This window comes from Aspergillus steynii (genome assembly GCF_002849105.1).
Source record: "Aspergillus steynii IBT 23096 chromosome Unknown P170scaffold_6, whole genome shotgun sequence".
In the NCBI taxonomy this organism is placed as follows: Eukaryota; Fungi; Ascomycota; class Eurotiomycetes; order Eurotiales; family Aspergillaceae; genus Aspergillus; species Aspergillus steynii.
In genome coordinates this window covers 2,974,673-2,999,978 of record NW_020194403.1, presented here as the reverse complement: position 1 = coordinate 2,999,978, position 25,306 = coordinate 2,974,673, and the positions used below count along the sequence as shown (strand labels likewise).

The following is a 25,306-nucleotide window of genomic DNA, read 5'->3' as shown; positions in this document are numbered from 1 at the left end:
GACTCCACTTCCCAGCCCAATATCTAGTTATCTACAGGTCCAGAGCGCGACATGACGACATGACGACATGACGTATTAAAGGTTGCCCGGCTCGATCTTCCAGCGCTATGCAATCCTACGGCGCGAATTCCGAGATCCGGAGAGATCAATTTCCAGAATCCCAAATCCTGGAACACCCGGAGTGGGGAGCCGAGGGAGAAAAAAAAAAAAAAAAAAAAAAAAGCAACCGAATCCTTTGGGTAAGGGGGTCAAGACTTGCATATGTAGGTCGACCTACGAAGGACGAGACATGCGCCGTTCCATCTTAGCTCCCCTACAAAAGTACTGGCGACATGGGTATGGTGCTGCGGCGCATGAACCATGGTCGACATCGTTGGGTCTGAAACTATACTAAGAAACAAGGTGGGGCCTTTGTTCGATCCAGATCAGATCGGTCAATCGATTCATGGTCCTGGCGGTTACTTGCGACTGTGGATTGTCGACTTCTGGTCCGGTGCGTTGTGGTGCCATGCCAGAGCGATGGGAGAACGAACTGACAGGACAAGAGAGTTCTTTTCGAGGCCTCTAGCCTATTGGAATGCAGCTGAGATCAGGCTCAAAGCCTTTGTCTTTTCCTTTTCTTTTTTTTTTCTTTTTATTTCCCCCCCCCCCCCCCCCCCCCCTCGAGGATCGGCACAATGCCATGGTCTTGAATCAGGGGTCCAGTTCCACGATTTGCTGCATAGCTTACTGCATAGTTTGCTTGCCTGTCTACCTAAACTAAGGCTCAGGGAAGGATCGCCGAACAAACTAAGACCTGCCCAGTAACCCCACGGTGTCTTCGAAAACGCCGAACTGCGCCGGGTGGAAACTCTTCCTTGCCTCACCTACCAAGCAGTCAGAATGCCAGTGCGATCGGCCTTCTAGATAGATAGCCGCAGGGTTGAATGCGCGCGCCATGCAGGTGTGACGTTAGGAAGCCTCCCATGGTGATCGATATGATACATAACGGTCATGTGCCTGGACGGTCGTTGAGCTAATTATTCGCATTCTCTGTCTGAGCATGCAAAGGGTGATCCCTCGCAGTCGTAGTCCTATTCGGGCCAACGCTGTGGCAGGGCGGGACTGCAATTAATCAATGCGTCGTGAGTGGGCTGCGCTTCCGGATTCAGCCACAGACAGCTCCGTCGTCTATCTGCTGATCCGCCTGATCAAGCGCCTTGCGTTGTGTACATGGTGTCAAGGCATTTCGTACATGGCAGTCGGATCGGCGCTCGGTTTCACTCCAATCTTTATCTCTATATTATCTTGCGTCAGACCGCGGCGACGGCCAGCACCTGGGAAGAAACAATCAAGGAACACGAAAAAGGCGGTCAATGGATGCAATTCAGGGGCAGTTGAGCGATTATACCCATAGCAGTCCTGAGGCCATTCACATCGCCGAGGGGGAACATCTGAGCAAGGAGCAGTGGAGAGCAGTGGGGCGATGTTTGGACCATTATATCCTATATACAGCTGATAGTCACGCCGATTTCATTACGTTGAGTTCAATAAACTTCGACTATTGCTAGGGCCTAGCTACCGCTCTGCAGTAGGGCTATAAGATGAGAGACAATTAGGATCCACCGTTATATGAGGCTTTGCTGGGACAGCGTCACGCCCGGCACGCGCCTCACGCTGTACCAAACACTGTCGGGGACCTTGGCAGGGAGCTTATGGCCCTTCAACTGCTGGTCAATCAACCACATTCCCACGACAAACTCCTCCCGCTTCAAGATGCCTATCTTCTGCCCATCGACGAGATCCCAGATCTGCTCCAACATGTTGGTCGGTAAGCGACTGCGCGACCAGATATCCTGAACCACGACGTTCACAACCATGTCTGAAGCCTGCACTGGATATCCACTGGCCGCTTGATCTTGCTGTGCTGACGGGTTATCGAGTAGGGCGGGGACAATATACATCCCCTTATTGGCAGCCCAGACCCCCTCGTACCGCTTCCGCTCCTTTTCCGTGATTTCGCTGCGCCACCGTTTTCGATCCCCCTCGTGGTGCTTGTGGGGGTGTTTTCGAACGAGATGTTTCCGGTGGCGCTGGTGATGTCCCTCCTCGTCGTCGGATTTGACCGGGTCGCGGAGAGTATGTCGCATGGTGCCCGGGGGACTGGATGATATCGAATGTTGGCTCTTGCCCGAGTGTTGCAGGCGTAGGATTGAACGGGATCTGGGCCGGCGTTGCGGTGGAGGAGTGGGAGGGACTTTCCTAGCCGGCGGTGCCCTGCTGGATGCCAAGGACGACGCAACGATGGCATCCGAAAGAGCCTCTTCGTCCATGTCGAGAAGACTCGAGCTGCTGGTGTTGAGTGAGCGACCGGATACCGAGGTAATGCTTGGACTGATTGGTCGTCTGGGAGGGGTTGGGGTATCTAGGAGTTTTCGATGGTCTCTCAGCCCCGGATTGGGGAAGGTGCCTGGTCGAGCCGGGAGTGGGGGTGCTTTCTCGTCGGAAAAGGTGGATGAAGCCTTGGAGCGAACTGATGCACTGGAACTTAAAGGCTGCGCATGACTTCGCGTTTGGTTTTGGATAGGAACAGCGGGTCCCGTGGAATTTGGACCACCAGTGGCCATTGGAGGTTTCCGTGGCAGCGGCGGAACGGGACGAGGCTTCGCTGTAGCCGTCTTCATAGGCTCAATCGTCGTAGGGGACATCTCTCCCACTGGCTTTCGTTGAATAGACCTGGTCCTGGATGGGAGGCCTTGCTCATCTGCCGAGATACTAGGGGTAGAGCTGGTGCTTGTCGTCATGTCGTCCATAGAATCCCCAGTCAACAAGTCAAGAGGTTGATTCTGGTTGCGGTGGACAGTTGGAGCCCTATGTGCCCTTTGCGAATGCATACTCGGCGCCGGGGAGGGCTCTCTCTTTGCGCTTGCCATCGAGGACTTCTCGGCGGCAAGCTGGGCCGCGATCTGATGCATAGACCGTTGCTTCGTAATTGGCTTATGGATCTGGGTCCTCTCGGGCGTCGTCTGCAATTTGGGGGGCTGCGACTGGGCCGTGAACCTCCCTATCTTGTCCTTTACCGAGCCAACTTCAGGCGTGTCGGCCTCGGACTGAGGCTCGGAGCCAGGTTCGTGATCCATGGTCATGCCAGTTCTATGAGTAGCAGCGGGCGAAACACCTCTTGAGGGAGGCCCGTGAAACGCACTGAGAGCACCTTGGAGCGCAGTCAGGGAATGAGTAGCATCGTTGCGCGACACCCGCGAAGCTGCGCGCGGGTCTAGACCGTTGGATGTTGAGCCTGCCATTCCGGGTCGGCGATTAGGTAAGGACGAGCCACGTGGCTCGTCGAATTCATCCAGGGAAGGGCGTGTTGAGGCAGAAGATGGAGGTCAAGCCATGACAGGACATCGGAGATGGTAGTCAGAGAGTGGAGCAACTAGAGCAATAGATCCGGTCGGGAGTGTTCAGCGCTGACCGGTCAGAAGAAAGGAGGATCCGCGAGGCGTCAGTCTAGTTCGCTCGGAGACCCTGAGCCTGACTCCGACACCGCCAGGGGTGTGCATAATTTGCGCTGACTAAGAATGCATAAATGCGGCATTATCCATTTATTCATCCAGCGCTACTCGGAACCCTAGCGATCACAATCATATTAAAAGATAGTAGCAATGCAGTATCTTTCATAAGATTTTCAATTGTGGTGCTAGATCACTCTTCATTTATAAATAGTAAGTAGGATATTATAAACGTAGGATTCCACGCCCAAAAACCGAATCTCAGATCTATAGACTAAACTATATATACAGAACATGACATGATTAAATGATGAAATATACTATACACTAGAACGGAGAGGGAATGACCGGAGCAGACGAGCTAGGAATAGCCTCTGCAACCGGCGTGGGATTGAATATCGCCGGTGTAGAGGTGGGAACCGCTGGGAAAGACGGCGTAGTTCTGGTCTTGGGGCGACGGGTCTTCTTGGAGGTGGTGCTGGTGGTGGTTGACGTGCTCGTGGTAGAAGTACTGGTGGTAGTGCTGTCATCCTTCTTCGTGGTGCTGTTCTTGCAATCCTTGCCTGTAGGAAGGTGTATGAGTTAACAGATTGCTCGGTATATATTCGTCTTTGGAAGCAGGACTTACCATCACGCTTGCACTTGTCATCATCCTTCTTATCGTCGGCCTTCTTGTCGTCATCCTTCTTGTCATCGTCCTTCTTGGGATTGCTGCGTCTATCCTTGCAAAGACTCTTCTTCTTCTGGAAGCATCCCTTGCTGGTTCCCATGTCATCCGTGGCATCGTTCAATTTGCCGAAGATCCCATCCATAATATCAAAGTTCCAATCCGGAACGTCACAGGCATCGCCGATCCAGTTGTCAAAGAACGAAGCCGCGTCCAATGAGTTATCAACAAATGTTTTGGCGCCCTCGACAGCCCTTCGGACGCCATTGATGGCCTGGCCGCCAGGCACAGCATTGATACCAATTTCGAAGACCGTCTCGAGACTCGACAAGAAAACAGCGCAGATAATGTTGTCCAAGCGCGAAAGCCCTTCAATCACCGGCTCGATAAGAGGAAGATAGTCCTGGGGGTTTCCGCAAACGCAGTCTCCTGCAAGCCACCGGTTACCGTCGTCGTCCCTGTTGATAAGCGACTGGTCTATCGAATCGAAGTCGAGCACGGGAGTGTGGCACTGCGGTCGGATCAGTTAGTCACCATTGTATTGGGTATAATAGTGTCGCTCGAGTCGCTATGATAGAGAGTAGGGTAAAACTTACACCCATCCCCTCATTGCCCTCATGCTCAGGACAGTATGTCTTGCATGAAGAGGAGCCCTTTTCAATGTCTCCTCCGTCAACATAAATGAAGCAGTTTCCCGTGGTTGCAAAGTGCGCCAGCACCTCCTTGTCGGAGTTCTGGCCGTTGACCCCGGGGAGGAGGCCGCCCAAAAGCAGAAGAGGTAGTATGGAAAGCATCGTGGTCCAGATGCAAGTAGCAAGCAATGCAGAAGTCTTTCAAGACCACACTACTAACTTCAGGACTCGGTTACTAGGTCAATTGCTAGGGTTTATTGAGGACTGATTTCCCAAGAGAATATGGGGCTTGGGGCTCCCTTAAGAAGCAGTAGTTGTATTCTCTACGCCATGCGCCACCCTCTATGCCCGTTCCTTCAAACGATTTATTTCGAAAAGGCCCCCAAAGTCAGCAGCTAAATCTCTTGGCTGCTCATCTCCTGATGGTCGGGAAAGGCACAGCGGCATCTAGATTCCTTTGAGCCCCCACTGAAGAAGGACAACGGTCCACCCTTGTGGAAGGATTTTCCAGCTCGATAACAAGACAAATATGGAACGACATCTTCTGCTATGCTTAGTAGTTTCAGCCTTGCCAGGAACGACCGTTCAGGCGCCAGAGTCATCAACCCCAGCGACCGACCCTGTAGATCAGTATCGACATCCAGTTAGGCCCCAACTCGTGTATGCATCATGGCGGGTCCTGGCGGTCTTTAGTGGTCAACGACTCAGCCCGCAACGCCGTACCTGGCAGCCGGCGCCAAGTCACTTTCTGACTTCTTCTTGTCTTGGATATTGTCATTTCTTCATAGAACTCTCAATCGAACAACAAGTCTCACATAAGATTGATCCCCTGTCGAGATTCTGCCTGAACTGGTGTTCTTATTTCAGACTCGGCGAGATCCCGGCACTGCCTTCTCCTTCACCATTACCTTACTCCACAATTTGGCCCCCTCTGGTTTGGCGACATTCGGTTTAGATTGGGTTGTGTTAACGACTCGAGCAGGATTGTGTACGCAGTAATTGATTGTCAGGTCGCAGTTGACCCATGATTCTGGTTTCGACCCCATCTGTTGAGCCCCTGAATGGATTTCCCCCTATCCGTACATAGTGGCCTGCACGATGAATCCTCGAGAGTTTATCGGCTTCACCAGCGACTGCGACATCTTTCAGGGTTTCTAACCTGATAAAAGGATCTCACAGTGTCTCTTATTCTCGAGAAGTTTGTCTTTTCTTCTCTCTATCTCTTTCTCTTTTCATGCGTTCAAACTCTCTTTCCTTAGAGACTCAAAGATTTACTTCGGTGTCTGAAACGACAGGGCTAGGCATAACGACAGACACAGCAATGCCGTTCTTCGTGCTAGACACCCGGCAATAGATCCCTATGGGTTTTTAGTTTTAAGGCCACCACAATGCCCTTCTGGCGTTTCAACTAGTCGGTAGGGTTTGAAGGGCCTGATAGTTTAAATGGCTTTGTTCGATCGTTCAACCTCTGCGATAGACGAGAAATATATATATCGCCCAGTAGGACTCAAAATGGAGATTTTGGGTTAGAATCTGCAACTACATACCCGTTTCTGTCCGACGATGCGCGAAACCGAGGCAAATAAATGCAGCTGGCCGATCGAATGGGCCTGCAGTCGATCAGGATGCGATCCCTGCCGGTTCGTCGAAACTGCCAGTTCTGTTAGACATTTCCAAATGCTTTGGGCGGGAGGGATTAGAAAGGAGCAGCTCGGTCTAACCAGTTTTTTGTCTCTTTGCTTTTTCTTATGTTTTGCTTATTCGGACGCCCCTTCGCTGGACTGCCAACTGGGTTCTCCGCAGAGTGCTGCCTGAAAGCTTAGGCCTCCTCGGGAGCGTCCTTTTAGCCGATCTCTCTTTCTCCCCGTCTTTCTTCACCTCCGGCACTTTGCTCCTCAGATCCTTCACGTTTCTTCAACAAAAAACAAGAAAAAAAAAAGGCGAAAAATTCTCAGCAGTCAGGTGCATCTTGTCGAAGAAGAATAGATTACGTGCATCTGACCTCGGGGCAACCGACCCAATCACCAGGCAACGCTGCAGCGACTTAATATCGAAAGCTCGCTAACCACGCATCTAAAATTACCCGAAAGACCGCCATTTCGTCATGGAACCTGCCCGGCGCATTGGCCAATCAGACCCCGGGAATCGTCCTTTTTTTAGGGTTCCCCGGGGGCATCGTGGCTCTGGTCGCTCAACGGCCTCCAACTACTCCGACTAGCCTCGTGGCGCCCCCGGGAACCGTCTGCTTCCCCCGCTTCTTGCTCCCCTGACGGTTCGTTCCTTTGCCTAGCGAGCCACTTCTCCGTCTGGCGTGACTGTCGATTTTCCCTGTTGCCTCCCCGCTGCGCCTCCTGCTCCTGCTTGCATCCGTCGAATGCTGGCAATGTTTGAAGGATCCTGTGTGGTGATGTCGACCATGATGACACGGCTGCAGATCCGATCGTGATATGCTTTCGGGCCCTACCAAAGAAAGTTTTCTTTGCTTTTCTTTGCTTTTCCTTCATGCGAGCTTTCGCTGCCATGCCAACTTCCTCTATCCAACATCCTGGGAATCAATCGTCCATGAGACGCCATGTTGTCGGACAAAAGCGATGCTGGTTTAGGTATGCTTAATCTAGGCCTGTGTGGTGCGCTGACGCGAGCCATGGAACGGGAAAAGGGCCGGGTTCCAAATTAACCGCGATATTTATACAGAAGTTGCAAGCCTCCCTGAGGCCGACGAGACAACCCACGAGGGACCTACCGACGAGGATCGCGACGCGCAGCCTAGTTCTGTGACCAGCGGTCAAACCAAGTGCTCGATCTGTCAGAGCACCTTTCGGCGCCCGGAGCATCTGAAGCGACACTTCCGTAGTCACACGAAAGAGAAGCCCTTTGAATGCGCGCAATGCGGACGACACTTCTCGCGAACGTATGACTCCTTTCTGCAAGAGGTAATTAACACGTTGATCTGACAGTTCGTTTGATTCGTCAGTGACACCCTTCATCGCCACGAGCTGAGTCACCATACTCTGGGAACCGAGGGCGGAAAGGACCGCACGCATCGGATCACAGTCAAGACCTTTCGAGCATGTTTCAAATGCGCGGTAGCAAGAGTGCGGTGCAGCGGGGGCACTCCGTGTGTCCGTTGCGAAAACCGGGCTCTCGACTGTCAATACCCGACGGAGCGGCGGTCTAAGGTAAAGGCGCGCAAGGATGTTTCCTCTGATGGCATGCTGAACAATGGCAACATTTCGCCTATACATGCTTCTAACGTTATGTCTTCGATGACGGAAGAAGATGTATCTCGAAGCCGAACTGAGTCGAATCCGTCATATCGGCCTCCTGAATACCAGGTTGGCCAATTCCAACTTCAGCTTTCGAGTATGAACGGCCCAAACACGTCTTCCAATGTGACGACCGAACGAAACTCGTATAATTTCTCAAGAATGCAGCAAGATGACCTTCAGAATGCCCGGAGGCCCTCCCAAGCTGAAAGCTTGGGGCTGGCGAGTGAACCAGCTGACAGCCGCCGGTTTTCCTTGCAGTCGTACCCCGGGCTAGAGCTCCAGCGCGCATATCCACAACTACCCATATCAGAAGATAGGAGTACGCTTTCTGATGGTCACAGACTACCACCCGGCACTCACATGAGCAGTTTTCAGCCAGGAGGGACAAGCTCCACCCCTCATGTGGATATCTCGACAGGAGGGACTGGTTCGCAGGCGCCGCTGGGGCTTGCGTCGTCTTTCCTGGATCAATCAATGTTCTCTACCATAAATTGGCTACCAAACGACCTACTGCTAGATGCTGCCAATGAGAGGCCTGTTGCATCTCGGTTGTCATCGCATTCATTCCAGTCGGCTGTTTTGGATAGTCCTTGGGGTCGAACGCCATGGCTACCTCCCGTCATCAACATGGGTAATAGTCCAACTTTACCTGAGAATGTCTCCCAGTCGCCAGCAGGAAATGTGCCCTTGGGATCAGACATGCCAGGCCCTGAGAAATTCAGACAGGATGTCAGCCATTCATCTTCACTATCTGCTTCCATATCATCAACACCGTCAAACTTGGAGTCTAATGCTACGAAACGCTCAGCAGATCACTATATAGATAGTGATGGTGCTAGGCTTCCAAAGTACAGACGGAGGCAGAACTCCTGGCATGAACAATCTGCGGAGCTTGCCGATATTATATCTCGACTACGACACACTGACGATGCAATGGAGTTTTCTTTCCCTGCGATCGAACAAACAGAAATTATTCCTCCTGGTGAACACGTTGCCAACTTTCAGATCGATGCCTCTACGTACGATACAATTCACAAATCCTTTACAGAGCTCTGTTGCTCGGAGAACATTCTGTACCCAAAATTTGGGTCTCAGGGGTTTCCTGCCTCGAATGCGCTCTCCAGCTTCATTCACCTTTACTTTAATTCTTTTCATCCAGTCTATCCTATTCTTCACCCTGCTACTTTTGATCCAAACAAGTGCCATTGGCTAGTGATTCTGGCAGTGTCGGCAATAGGATGCCATATTGCGGACTTTACTGGGCAAGGAGAGTCTAGCGCAGCCTTTCATGAATTCCTCCGCCGGGCTATTAATGTGGAGGTATGCTACCTGCATTGAGACAAACAGCAGTCGCTTTATAACTAATAATCGCATATAACAGAAGGAGAAAAGCTGCGCCGATCAGATACCCCTTTGGCTTATTCAAGCATCGACACTCAATCACATCGGATTGCTTCACGGCAACAATGAACGCACCAGACGAAACGCCCTCAGCAGTTTTGGAAGCCTAGTTGACCTTGCCACTAAGGAGGGATTGTTGTGTTCGACTCAGTCGGAGCTCTTCTCAAGTGGAGACCCAGTGGAGCGACAATGGACTTTATGGGTTGAAGATGAATTGAAAAGACGGACAGGCTACTTGATCTGGGTAAGGACGATCTACGATACCTGCTCAACCACTGCAAGGTCCTAACATACTGCAAGCTTCTGGATTGTACACTTACCTACCATTTTGACGCCCGACCGTTACTGTCTCTTGACGATGGACTCGCGCCACTTCCCTCCCATGAAAACCTCTGGCAAGCGAAGTCAGCCGGTGCCTGGAAACAGCTTCATGATAAAGCTCTGGGTATGTGCTTTAGCCTGTTCTCACAGAATCTGGCTAACTGTTTGGTCACCAGGCCGAGGAAACTTTTCTCTGTACGATGCCGTGGTAATCATGTATATCGAAAAGAGACTGGTTCCCAGTATGGCAGATTTCAGTCACATCCTCCTAGTCCACGCCCTCTATCATCGAATGTGGGAGGTTGGCGACTACTTTCGTCGCCCCTTATCGTTCTGGAATCCGACCGCGAAGAAGCAGTCCCGCGAAGCAGCCATCCCAACGGGCTCCGTGTGGCTCCCAGGAATTCCTTCATATTCGAAATGGCGGAACAGTGCGTGCGACTGCCTAGACATCCTCCATTGGACGGCAAACAGCACTATTGCCAAGGCAGCAGGACTTGAGCACCCGACCGTCTTACATCTTCATGAAGCCCGAATCGTGCTCCTCGCTCCCTTCCATGAGATACGATCCCTGGCCACTTCCTTGGCGACAGGAAAGATTGCATGGAGCGAGAGACAACAAGCCATCGAGTGGCATTACATACAACGATGGATCAAGCACGACCAATACAAAGCTCGCCTTGCGATCATCCACGCGGGCACATCGCTATGGCATATCCAAAGATACTCGACCAATGCGTTCCATGAGCCTGTTGCCGCCTTCCTCGCGATCCTCACTCTCTGGGCCTACGGACTCTGCCATCCCCAGGCGTCGCCTGGAGCCACTGGTCCTTATGCCGGATCGATGCGCAGACCTTCCCAGGAGCCCAGTTTCGTTCACCTCGATCGCCCCTGCGACGATGAACTGGTTCAAATGTTTGTACGAGAGGGCCAGGTCATGAGAGCAAACATTACTGGCGTGGGGGATATTTGCAGTCCTCATGGTCCGGAGCGAATTCTGAGGGCTGGGTGCACGATTCTGGCGGGGATTAATTCGTGGGGGATATCGAGGACATTTATAGTGACATTAGCCAAACTTGCCGAGGTGATGGCACCGCAAGCGAGGCCGTAAATTAATTAATGAATAGACTCTCTGCTTATATTACAACCCTAATCTTCATTATTCTCTCATAGTATTTCCAGCCGGGCGGAGTGATGTCACATGGCCGCTATCTTATCGGTGCCTGCTGCAGCCTAGTCCCATCCATCGCAGGTACAAATATCCCCATTCCTCAGATATGATCGCGCTTCTCAGCACACGATTACCCTCTACCAGGAGAAACCTCCAGGATGGATTCGGACGACGTAATGGAACACGCGGGCAGTTCAAAGCCCCCCGCGGAGCAAGATGAGTCTGACCTGGATGAAAAGTAATCCAATTGCCCGGCCGTGTCCCTGCTGAACTTCACTAACCATGCACCTTTCAATCCCAGGTTCCCCAACCGACCGCGCAATCATTCCTCCACGCTTCCATTCCACGAGCTCTTCCAGTCCCTCTTCAACCCTCTCAGCGAGATCAAGAAGAAACCCGCCGGAGCTGCGGGCCCGCGCCGAAAACTCGGCCCCTCAGGCCACTCCTCGGCGAACCTGAACCCCCTCGAACGACGACGCGATGTGATCGAGCGCTTCATCTCGCGCTGGCGCAAGGATGTCGGCGATGACATATACCCCGCCTTCCGACTGATACTTCCGGACAAGGACCGCGACCGCGCGATGTACGGGATCAAGGAGAAGGTGATCGGGAAGATGCTGGTGAAGATCATGAAGATCGACAAGAATTCCGAGGACGGGTTCAATCTGTTGAATTGGAAGCTACCGGGGCAGGCGACCGCGTCTAGCATGGCGGGCGATTTCGCGGGCCGATGCTACGATGTGCTTTCCAAGCGGCCGATGCGCACGGAGGTCGGGGATATGACGATCGAGGAGGTGAATGAAAAGCTGGATCTGCTCTCGACGGCGTCCAGGGAGGAGGACCAGCAGCCGATTCTGGCGGAGTTCTATCGGCGTATGAACCCTGAGGAGCTCATGTGGTTGATCCGGATCATCCTGCGGCAGATGAAGGTCGGCGCGACGGAGCGGACCCTGTTCAATGTCTGGCATCCCGATGCGGATACTCTGTACAACATCTCCAGCAGCCTTCGGCGGGTGTGCTGGGAACTGCATGATCCGAACATACGGTTGGATGCGGAAGATAAGGGGATTGCGCTGATGCAATGCTACCAGCCGCAGCTGGCGCAATTTCAGATGCATTCGCTGGATCGGATGATCAGTCGGATGAAGCCGACCGAGGAAGATCCTGTGTTTTGGATCGAGGAGAAGCTCGATGGCGAGCGCATGCAAATGCATATGGACTCTGACAGCTCCGTGCCGGGGGGAAGGAAATTTCGCTTCTGGTCGAGAAAGGCGAAAGACTACACATATCTCTATGGCAACGGTATATACGACGACAACGGGGCCCTGACGAGACACCTGGAGGATGCGTTTGCCGACGGAGTCAAGAGTGTGATCTTGGACGGTGAGATGATTACCTGGGATCCTGAGCAAGATGCCCCGGCGCCGTTCGGTACCCTCAAGACAGCTGCGTTGGCCGAACAGAGGAATCCATTCTCGAACGGTGCCCGGCCGCTGTTCCGCGTCTTTGATCTTCTATATCTTAATGGACGAGACATTACGCGGTATACACTACGCGACCGTCGCAATGCGCTGCAGAAGTGTATCAAACCCGTTCATCGCAGGTTTGAGATCCACCCCTACGAGGAAGCCACGGGCAAAGCCGAGGTCGAAACGGCGCTCAGGAAAGTGGTCGCAGAAGCCTCCGAGGGGCTGGTGCTCAAGAACCCCCGCTCGCCCTATCGTCTGAATGAAAGACATGACGACTGGATGAAAGTGAAGCCAGAGTACATGACCGAATTTGGAGAGTCGCTGGATGTTGTTGTCATCGGGGGATATTACGGCAGTGGTCATCGGGGCGGTGCTCTCTCGAGCTTCCTGTGTGGATTACGAGCCGACGGGGCCAGCTCGTCGCAAAGCGCCAGCCCGACGAAGTGCTACTCGTTTTGTAAAGTCGGAGGAGGGTTCAACGCCGCCGACTATGCGAACATCCGGCATCACACGGATGGCAAATGGATGGACTGGAATCCCAAAAAGCCACCGACGACTTACATCGAACTAGCTGGAGGGGATACTCAGCATGAGCGCCCTGATATGTGGATTAAGCCAGAAGACTCGGTTGTTCTCTGTGTCAAAGCGGCCTCGGTGTCCGTCAGTGATCAGTTTCGAATTGGACTGACGCTGCGTTTTCCACGTTTCAAGAAGCTGCGGATGGACAAGAACTGGAAGAGCGCCCTTTCGGTGCAAGAATTCCTGGATCTCAAGTCGAACATTGAACAGGAACACCAGGAGAAGGCGTTTGATGTGGACAATTCCCGCAAGAAGCGGACAAAAACAACTACTAAAAAGCCTATTGCTATTGCCGGGTACGATGAGGAGGCAGAAGTAAAATATGCTGTGCCATCTGGGGAAGTTTTCAAGGGACTCAATTTTTGTATGTGGCGTCTCGGATACTTCTATCAGTCGCATCTCACTAACCCGGACCAGATGTTTTGACAGATTCCAACTCCCGGGACAAGAAAACGAAATCGGAGTTGGAGCAGCTCGTCAAGGCCAACGGGGCCAGTTTCTTCCAGAAAGACAACGCTGCTCCAGATACCATATGCATCGCAGATCGAAGTAAGAGGCGATCGTGTATTTGAACCTTACAGCGGCTGACACTTAAGCAGGAACGGTCAAGGTGGCTGCCGTGCAGAAAAAGAATACGAACATCGTCCGTCCATCGTGGATCTTGGATTGCGTCCACCAGAATGTGGTTGATGCAGGGCTTCCGGACCTTCTTCTTCCGCTCGAGCCACGGTTTGTGTTTGTCTTCGCCGTGACGGACTGTCTGCTAAATCATATCTAGACACATGTTCCATGCTACCCCCGAGAAGCAGGAAGAAGTCTCCCGCAACGTCGATGAGTTCAACGATAGCTATGCCCGCGACGTTACGCGCGAGGAACTTAGCGAGGTAAATACCAGTACGAGAGTCGTGTTCAGTGCTAATAACCCTTCTAGATCCTGGACCAAATGACCAAAGACCACGACTTCGACCTCCCTCCAGACACTAATGCATTGAGAAAGCTCCACGAAGATATCCAGGATAATGTAGACTCGGGGTGGGAGATGCCCTGGGGCTGGCTGTTCAAAGGCCTGGTGTTCCACTTCCATCCGCACAAGCAAGATGACGACAGTCACTCATATCGCCTCCAGCTGGCAACCAACACAGCCAGATTTGCAGGGGCGAGGGTCGCAGAGTCCTCCAGCGATCAGACCATCACTCACATCATTGTGGACCCAGAGACCCCGGCATCGGCAATCCGCCTGATTCGAGAATCAGTGTCCGCGACGCACCGCAAGAAACTACCCCATATCGTCAGCGTCAAATGGATCGAAGAAAGTTGGGAGCAGCACACCCTCCTGGACGAAGAAAGTAAGTGATTGGCGTGAGATATACTGCGTACCGCGGCGAAACACTAATCCCGGCATCTACAGGGTTCCCCCTACCCTAGCATTAGCATCTTCCTAGGATCGACAGAGAAGAAGAAAGCAGAGGAGAAAAAGGAAACAGGAAGGAAACCTACGTCAACTCCCATGACCACCACCACCCTAATCCGCCCCTCTCAGCTCCGATAGCGATAAGTCCGGAACCTACCTTAGTACTACTATATAATCTTGTAACCCCACACCCCACACCAATACCTCCCTAGGGAATACTGCGTAGTAATCACTACCTTCTTATCAGCATCTGCAACCCTACCCAAAACCACCACGGCAAGCGACAGGATCATCCCTCAAATCAAACTAAACTCAAACCAGCGCCTCGATTAGAAATACCTACCGTCCCCTCCATTGGACAGAGATAAGGCCTGTCTCAGACACCGGCCAGTCGGGTGTGTTAGAGCCTAGAGCCTTGAGACTAGGTAGGGTGTGATGACTGGTGTGAATCACGAGACAGGAGGTGACAGGTTGGATGATCATCTGCTTTACTGCGTATGTGTTATCTATCGATTTACCCTGTCTGAGGCCATCTTTTTCTGCCGTTCTTATCCTATCGCCAGTAGGGATGGCATACGTCATCTGGTTTTCTTACCGTTTCATACTTCCCATACTTGACTTTACCCCAGTGTTGCCCTGACGCTAAGTTCGCCCGACAGGGACAATTAGTCGCCTTTGGGCTTACTGGGCCATACAGCCTCCCTATATATAGAGTTAGTGATCAACTTCAAGATCAGGTCCAGTCGTGATCTTTGATAGGTCTATAGAATTTAAATCAGCCAAGAAGATTCTCATCCGTGTTTAACTATTAAAAAGTACACTCTCAATAATAAATAGAATAATCTCAATCAATAGAAGGGCTAGTTTTAAATTATTATTTTTGATCAACACGTTCACTCCCATCACTTCCCGGCGATTCTTTATATCAAACTCGATCCCATCACAGCTTAGCTAACACCACAGCAGTGCACGCTAAAAGAACCCTGCCCCTCTATCAAACACCTCAGTCCCAGCGAAGAGACCATTCCTACAATGGGCGGCGAGTTAATCTAATAAAGACCTGCTCCTCCGCGGTGACTTCTGTTTGCACAAGGAGTGGGAAGATCACCTGATATGTTACACCCTAATTGCCTCCATATTCACCCCCATAAAATCTACCAAGCTCGTCACAACATCGTGTTTATTCGTGTCCCGACAATCCGTCATCTTCTCCAGCCAGGCATATCAAAGCCTAGCAGCTGTACCGGGTATATACGGAGGAGGAAGTGATGCCGCTGCTGACCGAAGCGCCCGAACTCAGCGGCGGTTCATACTTGATGAGATCTACCGAATCAAGTCAGTACTCAAGTAACTCCATTCCGGATTAAATGCTCTTACAACATTGATCGCAGTAATACCTGCCCTCGCAGGCAACCATATGTCTTTCGCGACCTCGGCAGTCGAAGCAGCCGACTGCATGGCCTTCACAGTCTGTAGATTGGAATCGCCGACGATTCGGACAGGCCCGCAGCGTTGAATTGACTCGGCATCTCCTGGTGCAGGCATGATCCGCACAGTAGAGCCTAGTGCTTTCAGGAGAGAACTGACGCTCGCTCCTAACAGGCCTGATGCATCCCGCTTCCTGGCATGTGTGATACTGACATCGTGTGCCACCATCGAGTCGGCGCTGCTGACACCGCTGCTCGTGGCATTTGAAGTACATTTTGGGCAACGGATGTGGATTCATTTTGTACGGCTCAAAATCTCGGTTCTTTCGGGCTCGTTGGAATGGAGAAACGCTTTGTCTTGGAAACAATACAACGGGATTCTTCCTCCTTTTTGAACTGTCTGAACGCCATAGCCGCCAGTCTCGTGAGCTGGGCTTAGGCCTCTTGGCAGACTGTCCGGGTGTTGAGGAAGTGACATGATAGGCTGCCTTGCAGACTCTAGTCGATAGGGATAATCGCGAACCGACAGATCATAGCGACTACGAGGCGGAGCTGTCCATTATCCTGTCCAAGACAGGCCGCGATATACCGGAGTCCGAGGCAATGTCGTATGTCTTGGGGTATACCTGTAGCCACGATGTTAGTGCTCGAACGCAGCAGTTCAAGAACAGCCAGTGGTGTTTCTCAAAGGGTAAGGGCATGTCACTTTCATCTTTTCGTCGACCCAGAGCTGACTCTTGAATTCTCTTGGACAGGTCTTGATGGATCGTGCCCATTAGACCCGGTTCTTGTGTCTCCATCTGCCATTGGCGATCCCCATAGTCTCAGAATCAGAGCCATCCACAACGGCCATGTGGTGCAAGCCTCGAACACCAGGTCAGTTTACAGTCCCTTCTACATTGTTGACCCCGTGTCAATTCCACAATCGATGTATGTAGCTAAGATACATCCTCCAGGGAAATGATCTTTGGGATTGCCAAAACCATTTCGTTCCTGTCTCAGGGAACCACTCTCAAACGGGGCACGGTGATCATGACCGGAACAGGCCCGGGAATTGGAGCTATGCTTACACCTAAGGTTGTTTTACAGGACGACGATGATATGAGAGTGGAGGTTGAGAACATTGGGACATTGGTCAACAGAGTTTACTATGAGTAAATATGTTTGGAGCTGATTCATGGCTACCCTTTTGGCCGAGTGGTAGAATGGCAGGGCCATCCATCCTCAAAGCTATATTATTGATCATTCCCTGGCAGAATTGATAAAGAAGTCCATCTTTTCCCCGGTATTCTAAAGCGTATTCCTTGCCTGTCTTCAGCTAAACGGCATATCATGTACAAAGCTAGGCCAGGATCGGAAGAGATATAACATTGTGAGAGCTATGCAGCAAAGCCCAGGATGCTTCTCATAACTGTTCGAAGCTTCGACCCGCATTCTTCAGCATTCCGGAGAACCTCTGGTGCCCTCCATGCGACAAAGCGATCGGGCCGCACCAACACGGCCCCCGATTCCTCCACGCCTCGCAATGTCTCCCAGTCAAAGTAAACATCCCCCCCAGTCTTCTCCAAATCCAATAGACTGCACCGTGATCGGGACCTTCAACAAGACGCTCACCTCCCCCGCCGCCTTCTTCCACAGCCCACCACCGATTCCACTCAACAGGACAAACGAGCCGTGACCAGCAAGGTCGATTGTGGAAACAGGCTCTCCAGGGATCGATCTGTTGAAACATTCAGGATTTCTGCTGGTGTCTCGTCGCCGATAAACTCGCGAACGCGTCTCTGAAGGTCACTCTCAGACGGCCTATCGTCAGGTCGAGAGCGGTTGGGATCGGGGAACAGAATGGACATCCACTCATTCCATGGCTTAACCATGCGAACAATCCCTATCCAGCCAAATCCTGGGTGCTCCCGATCCGGCTGCATCACCCAGTGAAGATTGCCCGTCCGGTTCTTCACCAGATGAGAGAGGTCGGCCTTCACGAGGATGTTGATTGCCGCTCCTTGACTCGGCTGGACTGTCAGCGGCAGATTCAGCTGCTTTACCACCTCGCTGCGGGCACCGTCCGCCCCAAACAGATATCGCGTTCGAATCCGGTATCCCTGGTGGGACAGCTTGTCTTTGATGTTGGCGGTGATCAGGCCGGTTTCGGGGTCGTTCGTGAAGGAAGCCAGTGCGGAATCGAAGCGGCATTTGAAGCCCTTCAACGCTGCGTGCCGAACCAGAACCGGCTCCAAGACGGTTTGCGGCAGTTCAAATGGATCACAGGGGCTCGATAGTTCATAGTCTCCCTATATCCTCCGTCAGTCATCCTCACGCGATGAAAGAAAGAAGAGAGAAGCGACATGATCCCCCTCTCTCTCACCTTTCGTCGAGGATCGTTTCCCCAGGAGTAGATGCGCGCGTACTCCTCGCCAGCCATACTATGACACCATCGGGTGTGTTGCATATAGTCTGTCCCCTTGCATCCCAATCCTTCCAATTCGCCGTATAGCCCAATATCGCGTAGACATTCTAAAGATCGCAGTTTGCATGAGTCGGTGACCAGGTGATATGTGCTAAGTTGGCCGATTACTGACCCAATGCTGCCATATTAGTTATGTGCGCGCGAGGCGTATCCGCTGTTCCCGACGCGTTGCTGATGATGATGCCCTGCAGTCTTTCAGAACTAAGTACAGCACCAGTGGACAGGCCCATACGAATTTGAGGTCCATCACATACCATGAGACCCCAGAAAGCAAGCCAGTGCCGCGCCAGCAGGGCCTGCGCCGACGATGAGAAACTCGGTATCGACTGCGTGGCACGAGTCGGCTGAGCCGTTGGCGTTGGTAAGGGAGGGCGTCATGTTTGTCTGAGTAGGTATGCGCAACAGCGTGGTATCTCAGATGAGTGGCGCGTCTTTAAAAGGAGATGTCTAGTGTGTAGTTCTATAACGACAGATAGATACCCGAATCACGCCGAAGATAGTGCGACCGTCCTGATCTTCGGATTCGATTCTCTCGGTTAAACCTCGTGCAGATTTCGCCCATCCATGTTCTTGCGATTTATTGGGACTGTAGGATGATCACTAAACGCACAGATCCCCTCCGTGTCGACAACCGTCCGTTATAACAGGTCAGTCGGAACTTCTGATCTTCACTTTGCACTGGAAAAGAAAAGTACATGAAAGGGTCGTCAGTTGTAGGTCGGGGCAGTATGGCAATTGGCCATATCTGTGTTGAATCTTAATTCCTGCCATCGTGTCCACGTTGAGGTCAATCAGCATTACGAAATGGAGTCGAACATGACATACCCTTATACACTATATATCGTTACCCTGACTTTAGATGTCGTTTATCATTGGGCAAGTTCGCCTATTTACGCAGTGGACATGTGCAATCATACTAGGTCTCAAATCGCGAGAAAACATCCCTCTGGGCCACCTCCAGCTCCCTCATGATGGTGGTCTGCCGGGCCTCCGATCTCGGCTTGATCACGCAAGGAAAGTCCTTCACACACACCAAGAAGCCCTCGCTGTACCCCGTGTGTGGGCTAAAGTCATACTTGGCCGGTTGACCCTGTTCATCCAAGTCGGGTTCGATCGAAAACGCCCAGATAAGTTTGGCAATCGCCAGGAAAAGATTCCGTTCCGCGAGGTGAATACCGGGGCAGATTCGACGTCCCGCCCCATAGCCGTAGTGATCACGGCTTTCGTAGTCGGCTGCTGCTGCGAGCTCGGGGGCCAGCATCGTCTGGCCCTTGTAGTGATCGGGATCGAAGATATCGGGGCTCGGAAACCGAGTTTCGTCGTGGTGCAGTCCCCACGAGTTGATAATGACGGTGGCATCTTTGGGGATCAAGTAACCGTCGATCCAATCATCTTTGGAATTTGTTTCGTTAGTTCTATGTGCTTCTACTTATCAAAAACAAGAACTTACCTTCGGCAGCTGCGTGGGGAAAGGCAAGAGGCCCGACAGGCCGCCACCTCTGGGCTTCTTTCACGATCGTCGCCACGTACGGCAGCTGTGCGTAGTCCGACCAAACCGGAGTTCGATCGTCGCCAATGACACTGTCAATCTCCCTTTGCGCCTTCTGGAGTACATGACCCCATTTGGTCATAGCATGGATAAATGCCAGAAGAAGGGAGCTCGTAGTATCAGAGCCCCCTTCCATCAATACGCCACCTAGGAAATAGAGTTGATGGCGGTTGAGGTTGAACTTCTCCTCTTCATCTAGCACAGTATGCATGAGCGATCCTTGGCTTCCCTTCAACTTGCGGCGCTCTCGAACACGGTCCAGCACGCCTGCGTATAAGTCGTTCATCTCTGCACCCACGGCCTGCGATCTTGCGCGCCAGTTGCCAAACAGTTTCTGCGGGATGTAGTGGAGCAGTGGGTAGATATCGACCGGAGGAGTAGCACCGGGCTCCATCAACTGCGACCAGGTCTCCTATATCACAGAGAGTTTGATTAGATGTGAATCCTTGCAATACCAGATCGACCAGTTCATTCTCACCATCATAGCATACAGACGAGTCATGTGCGGGGTATCCACCGAGGGTGTCCGAATTCCAAATACTGCGAAAAGTCGTTAGTTGACCCGGTGAGAGACCGTGGTCCTTGGAATAGCTTCTGTGGAGCACCATACCCAGACTCATAATGATGCTATTGCTGAAGCGTTTAGGATGACGCATGTGTTGATGCGGGCGCACACACATATCACGAAGCATCTGCACTGCTTCGGCATTCTGGACCTCAAGATGATGTCTCTCGACCATCGTCTCCATGAAATGTTGGTGGATGATTTTGCGCAAGGACCGCCATTGCTGTCCGTACTGCATCACCAGAAGGTGGTCTCCCGATGTCATGAGATCGTGCGAGACATATGAGACGGGTCGGTTGCTGTACTTTGCACTTCTCTTGTCGACCAGTTCTTTGATGATACGGCGATCGGTGATGACTACTGCGGTGGCAGTGCCCAATTTCAACGAGTACAGACCACCATACTGCTTGGCCCATTCGGTAAATCTAGACTGAAAGGTCAGGGCCTGTATTGGTGTGGGGGTAGGACACCCGGAACTACTTCAGGTAAGATCCTTTCCGTGGGATCTGATGAAGATTGCCCAGAACAGGCAACGTTGGAGGTCCTGTAAACGTCAATTCTCTGTCTTGGCATTTCGATTCTTGGTGCTCGGACCTGGAGGAAGGCGTGTGTCCCTTTTGCCAATTCTCAAAACGAGAAACAGTACACTAAACAAGGCGAACGGGACGAGCAGGACACCAAGCATCATGGAGAGCTCGAAGATAACGGGTGAGTTCGCCCCAAGTCCATGGGAGGCCGAAGACCGCTTGTTTATACCTGAGTGGTTTCACTCCGGGGACTGATCGCCCATCCAACAGATGAACGAGTTGGAAGAGGTGCAGATGCGGGGCCCGGCGTGTGAGGGCTTCCGCATTTCGCGCCAATTTCGCGTAGTTTTCGCGGACATTTCAATCCTCTGCGGGGTTGCAAAGCGCCAAGTTCCGTGGCGTCTTATTGTTTATGGGGTTTACTGTGGAGTCATGGATGTAAGCAACAGCAACCTCGCGCCACCGGCTCACTCGTGGACTATAGTAAACATGATGACTTGGTCTGTTATCTATGATAGCGTCACGATCTGCCTGCTCTTCTTGCTAAATTTCTTAGGCTACTACTAGGTTGGCCGCATGAGGCAGTTCAGTTCCGAAGAAATGAGTCCAGTCCTCATTCTCTCGGATCATCCGAGTGCATGGCGGGTGAACATCTCTGGAGCTTCGCAGACTTCCAGACTTCCAGACTTCCGTGGGATAACTCGAGTTGATGGGAATAAGAAGGGGGTGCTGCTCATAGATTGAGGGAGTGGACGAAGCTCAGAAATGCGGACATGGTCTTTTCACATCAGCAAGTTAACTGGTCAATAGTCCGAGCGTCTCGGAGAACAGATTCAGAAATGCGGAGATATTCCTCTCTACCAGCGCCCCAATCCCAAGTTTCCATTTCCTTCAATGCTTCTCCGACTCTCTTTTGGTAATCTTCTTCGCTCTCGTCGTCCCATCCCTCAACCTTCGTATTCAGCGGCTTTTCACGCAAAATGTAAAAGCATATAAAAGACAGTAGATCATCTTTTACTCGAAGTCTGAAAACATCAAGCGGGTGGCTGAGGAGATGACGAAGCAACGACACCATATATTTGGGGGGTTTGGGCGTCAAGATCTTGAGTGTGCGGTCAAAGGTGGATGTGACTTGGCAGGTGTCCTGAAGCGCAAGGCCGATGAATGACCGCGAGTAGAGATATACCGGACATCCCTGGCCCAACCGGTGGATAATGCAAGCTCGCTCCCATTCTCCGTAGAAGTAAACAACGGCTTCTGTGGACGGGGGCACACGAGGGAAATCCAAGTCCGATAGAGTTTCTGACGCGATCGAGAGCAGTTCATCGGGGACTGCCCACTCCACACGCTGGAATTCAAGACGTTATAAATGCCCAACGAGTCGACTAGTCAGTGCCACAAAAGCTCTTTGACGCCTACCAGAAGGACCACAGGGTCTCCGTAGCGCCACTGTATCTGCTGCCCATACTCCACAACGGGGATATCCTTCTTTGCCAGAGCTTTCGCAGCTACGCTTATAATGGGCGCATGATGCTGTGTTAGTGATGTTTCTTCCCGATGAGGTAGTGATATCTCGTCCTGCGGTAGTGATGTCTCCCGTGGCAGTAATGATATCTCTTCCTGGGGTGGTGATGTCTCTTTCTGTGGTGGTGATATCACTTCCTGTAGTGGCGATGCCTTTTCCTGCGGCGGTGAGGTCAGCTCCTGTAGTGGTAGTGCCATCTTTCAACCACCGAATATCAATAAGCTCGAAATGAGAAGAATCTTGGAAAGTTTGGTACTCTCTTGAATGTATGGATGAGGATGAGGTGAGCCGATCTCCGACCGATATCGACAAGTCGTCAATCAATTACCGCTTCAAGACTAGACAGATTCTCAGATCACGCGCCACGAAGCGTTGTCAGACTGGAAGGCGGTCTGTGGAGGGCAAGAACTGCTCAGTGAGCGGTGACCCAAAGAGGAAGTCTACGGTCGTCCTGGAAAATCAAGTACGTATAGGCACATACAGAATCCATTTATACGGAGTACTCATGCGTACAGGGACCCCTACACTGTACTGGGATACATACCGACGCCGTACATACATAGGCTGAAGTACTGGACGTACAGAATGCCCAGGCGGTAAGCCAAGAGAATCTCCTTGGCTGACTCAATAGTCGCGTCCGCCTTACCTGCGAGGTAGGACGGTAAGGACCTGACCTAGGTTTAGGTGCCTTGTGCGAGTAAGGCGGGCGGTCGCGTGATGACGTCTGGACAGATAGATAGGCAGAAGACAGGCGGAAGACAGATGGACGGGCCCAGATCGACCGGACCACGCACGATGGTGTAATAGGAGAGACAGAAGGTAATCATGACGGTGTAATGCATTGGAATTCATTGTATGGGCGAAGGAAGCGGTGTTCCTGGCCGCTAGTAAAATAGATGATGTAAGGAAGCAACGAGGAATGCCCCGTGGAGGTGCCGTTGCACTTCCCCGGAAATAACGCCTTGCGCCCGCTCTCTGGGTTTCTTCTATGCTGGGGGCCGGTCGAATCAAGCACGAACAAATATGTACAGAATAAAAAAGGAAGATCGAGAAAAGAAAATAAACACATTCTGAGAAAGTTAGGGGGAAAAAAGGGGCCGAGGAATGCAGCCATTAAAGGAAAAGAAGGAATCCAAACCATGCCACGCCAAGCGCTGTGCGAACTAAAGAAAATTGAATTCCCAATGAGGAAAAAGGACCAAAAAAAGAGAAAAAAGAAAAAGAGAAAAAAAAAAAAAAAGAAGAAGCGAGAAGGATTGCTCAGGCGGCCGAAATCCCGACCCATCGAGACGGAATAGAGTTCTCTTCTACTTCTTCGTAATCATCGTAAGGCATGAAACGGTTCTGGTTCCCCTTGCGAGGAGGAAGACATACTCGAGCCCGAGTCGGGATGTCATCCCGTAGCTTGCCGCTGCGTCGCATGTTCATTTCGAGTACGACCATGCGCAGAAAATCGCTGTTCTCTCGGGGCTCGCGCTGACGTGTCATCGGGGGGATCTCTGGGTCAAACGGATGGAACTGTCGGTCGCGACCCTCCGAGCCAATGAGATGGAAACCACTCTTCCGGCTGCCACGCCGGCCGGAACGATGGTACGTTTGCATCTGAACGGAGACGGGGCATTTTCGGGGATCAAGCGACTCATGCGGGTGGTCGTGATAGGCGTTCATCTCCGCAGGCGAGGCTGTAATCGGGTTGAGATAGCGTCGTAGTGCCGGCGACGGCGGCTCCTTCATCGGCGGAGGCCGACGGTCGTCCGTCATCTCCGGGGTGATCGTGAATAAGGATCGTGTCAGAAAGTCGTCGGGTTGGACCGACGGTGACGCAAACGTTGACACTGTTTGGGCTGCAGATTTTATGGCGCGCAGCGAAGCCGTCAGGTTAGATTTGAATGTGGACCCGAAGCTTGCAGAGGGTCGGGACGAGGGCGCCGGGGGTTTTGGGGGGTTCGGATTCGTAGTCGTCAACTTGTGGTCTATGATAGGCTCCTCATAATCGGAAGGATCGGTGTCTAGTAAAGGATGGTCGAATGCGCAATCCTCGCATTGCGACAAGCGACGATATCGTCGTTCCGAGGGACTGCGCTGGCTAGAAGGCGTCAGCGACAGAGAGTAACTGGACGGCGACTCTATGTCATGATCGAGCGACGGTGTGGATTCGAGAGATATGGAGCGACCAGAGAACGACGGCGTCTCGCTCCCACAGTCACTTCCAATCGCATTCTCTTCGGGGGGACTGAGGAGAAGGTCGAGCGCGGTGTTTCCACTGCCCTCCATCAGCTGGTCATTTTTCGAGTCCACCCCATCCATTAACAATCGGCTAAAATCTTGCACATGGTCGCCTCGAGGCAATTTGCGAGATTCCCGGGTCGACCACTTGCGTCGCGGAACCGGAATCGCCGTGGCTTCTAGAATCGAAGCGAGCGACGACGGTCTTCGTGCGGTCTTGGAGTTTCGGGGTGTCCGCGGGGCTTTGTTACCCGTCTCGGGACATGCTGGAGAGGTGCGAGAAGTGCGTTTTGGGGGGATGACGACTGGACTGGTATGCATCGCTTCAGACGCTTCCTTGTCGGGGAAATCGAGGCCAGCGACATCTGGAAGGGTCACGAAGTCTGCGGCGGACTTGGACGAGGGTTGGTTTCGCGTGCCATGCTTCCAGGAAGGATTCTGCGACGGCACGGACGTGAAAAGAAAAGCTCTAGGAACCATCATCTTTACAAGATGTGATCATAATCTGGGTTGCAGCGGAGCGTGGTGGTGGTGGTAGAAGTAGTAGCACTGATAAGACGGCCTAGGCCTGACGAGGCACTCTGATCGAGAGTCTGGACGAGATACATG

General features: G+C 52.2%; 11 protein-coding genes across 11 annotated transcripts; 4 read left to right on the top strand and 7 right to left on the bottom strand.

Moving 5' to 3' along the window:
* The first annotated feature begins 215 nt into the window (after positions 1–215).
* On the top strand, positions 216–1,081 carry P170DRAFT_238460 (uncharacterized protein). The gene has a single exon (XM_024842939.1). It carries the CDS (start codon positions 361–363, stop codon positions 805–807), a length of 447 nt encoding a protein of 148 aa, XP_024702609.1. The 5' UTR covers positions 216–360; the 3' UTR covers positions 808–1,081.
* A 418-nt stretch (positions 1,082–1,499) lies between these two features.
* irs4 lies at positions 1,500–3,450 on the bottom strand. The gene has a single exon (XM_024849734.1). The coding sequence runs from the start codon at positions 3,282–3,284 to the stop codon at positions 1,608–1,610; it is 1,677 nt and encodes a 558-aa protein (XP_024702608.1). The 5' UTR covers positions 3,285–3,450; the 3' UTR covers positions 1,500–1,607.
* A 368-nt stretch (positions 3,451–3,818) lies between these two features.
* Positions 3,819–5,036, bottom strand: P170DRAFT_511932 (uncharacterized protein; the record flags this gene model as incomplete). The annotated part of the gene is made up of 3 exons (XM_024854940.1): positions 4,755–5,036; positions 4,120–4,669; positions 3,819–4,054 (listed from the first exon to the last, which is right to left on the bottom strand). Exons 1-3 carry the CDS (start codon positions 4,950–4,952, stop codon positions 3,819–3,821), a joined length of 984 nt encoding a protein of 327 aa, XP_024702607.1. The 5' UTR covers positions 4,953–5,036.
* A 2,054-nt stretch (positions 5,037–7,090) lies between these two features.
* Positions 7,091–10,913, top strand: P170DRAFT_388771 (putative C2H2 transcription factor). The gene is made up of 6 exons (XM_024845851.1): positions 7,091–7,393; positions 7,485–7,701; positions 7,765–9,379; positions 9,441–9,704; positions 9,761–9,905; positions 9,958–10,913. Exons 1-6 carry the CDS (start codon positions 7,363–7,365, stop codon positions 10,890–10,892), a joined length of 3,207 nt encoding a protein of 1,068 aa, XP_024702606.1. The 5' UTR covers positions 7,091–7,362; the 3' UTR covers positions 10,893–10,913.
* Positions 10,914–11,051: 138 nt separating this feature from the next.
* On the top strand, positions 11,052–14,503 carry P170DRAFT_457633 (DNA ligase (ATP) DNL4). Its single transcript, XM_024851730.1, has 6 exons — positions 11,052–11,190; positions 11,254–13,364; positions 13,418–13,549; positions 13,600–13,729; positions 13,779–13,884; positions 13,932–14,503. Exons 1-6 carry the CDS (start codon positions 11,111–11,113, stop codon positions 14,352–14,354), a joined length of 2,982 nt encoding a protein of 993 aa, XP_024702605.1. The 5' UTR covers positions 11,052–11,110; the 3' UTR covers positions 14,355–14,503.
* A 768-nt stretch (positions 14,504–15,271) lies between these two features.
* Positions 15,272–16,185, bottom strand: P170DRAFT_511929 (uncharacterized protein). The gene is made up of 2 exons (XM_024854939.1): positions 15,789–16,185; positions 15,272–15,734 (listed from the first exon to the last, which is right to left on the bottom strand). Exons 1-2 carry the CDS (start codon positions 16,135–16,137, stop codon positions 15,643–15,645), a joined length of 441 nt encoding a protein of 146 aa, XP_024702604.1. The 5' UTR covers positions 16,138–16,185; the 3' UTR covers positions 15,272–15,642.
* On the top strand, positions 16,179–17,062 carry P170DRAFT_511928 (fumarylacetoacetate hydrolase family protein; the record flags this gene model as incomplete). The annotated part of the gene is made up of 4 exons (XM_024854938.1): positions 16,179–16,262; positions 16,322–16,529; positions 16,594–16,714; positions 16,795–17,062. The coding sequence occupies 4 exons, from the start codon at positions 16,179–16,181 to the stop codon at positions 16,994–16,996; spliced, it is 615 nt and encodes a 204-aa protein (XP_024702603.1). The 3' UTR covers positions 16,997–17,062.
* A 431-nt stretch (positions 17,063–17,493) lies between these two features.
* P170DRAFT_413137 (FAD-binding monooxygenase) lies at positions 17,494–18,683 on the bottom strand (the record flags this gene model as incomplete). The annotated part of the gene is made up of 4 exons (XM_024846959.1): positions 17,494–18,129; positions 18,204–18,352; positions 18,418–18,497; positions 18,556–18,683. 4 exons carry the CDS (start codon positions 18,681–18,683, stop codon positions 17,494–17,496), a joined length of 993 nt encoding a protein of 330 aa, XP_024702602.1.
* A 473-nt stretch (positions 18,684–19,156) lies between these two features.
* P170DRAFT_457632 (cytochrome P450) lies at positions 19,157–21,193 on the bottom strand. The gene is made up of 6 exons (XM_024851729.1): positions 21,014–21,193; positions 20,900–20,963; positions 20,465–20,844; positions 20,333–20,394; positions 19,756–20,266; positions 19,157–19,697 (listed from the first exon to the last, which is right to left on the bottom strand). The coding sequence occupies exons 1-6, from the start codon at positions 21,105–21,107 to the stop codon at positions 19,222–19,224; spliced, it is 1,587 nt and encodes a 528-aa protein (XP_024702601.1). The 5' UTR covers positions 21,108–21,193; the 3' UTR covers positions 19,157–19,221.
* Positions 21,194–21,733: 540 nt separating this feature from the next.
* On the bottom strand, positions 21,734–22,668 carry P170DRAFT_362036 (uncharacterized protein; the record flags this gene model as incomplete). Its single annotated transcript, XM_024844500.1, has 2 exons — positions 21,734–22,294; positions 22,366–22,668. 2 exons carry the CDS (start codon positions 22,666–22,668, stop codon positions 21,734–21,736), a joined length of 864 nt encoding a protein of 287 aa, XP_024702600.1.
* Positions 22,669–23,731: 1,063 nt separating this feature from the next.
* On the bottom strand, positions 23,732–25,180 carry P170DRAFT_363720 (uncharacterized protein; the record flags this gene model as incomplete). Its single annotated transcript, XM_024844601.1, has 1 exon — positions 23,732–25,180. The coding sequence occupies one exon, from the start codon at positions 25,178–25,180 to the stop codon at positions 23,732–23,734; it is 1,449 nt and encodes a 482-aa protein (XP_024702599.1).
* Between the last annotated feature and the right edge of the window lie 126 nt (positions 25,181–25,306).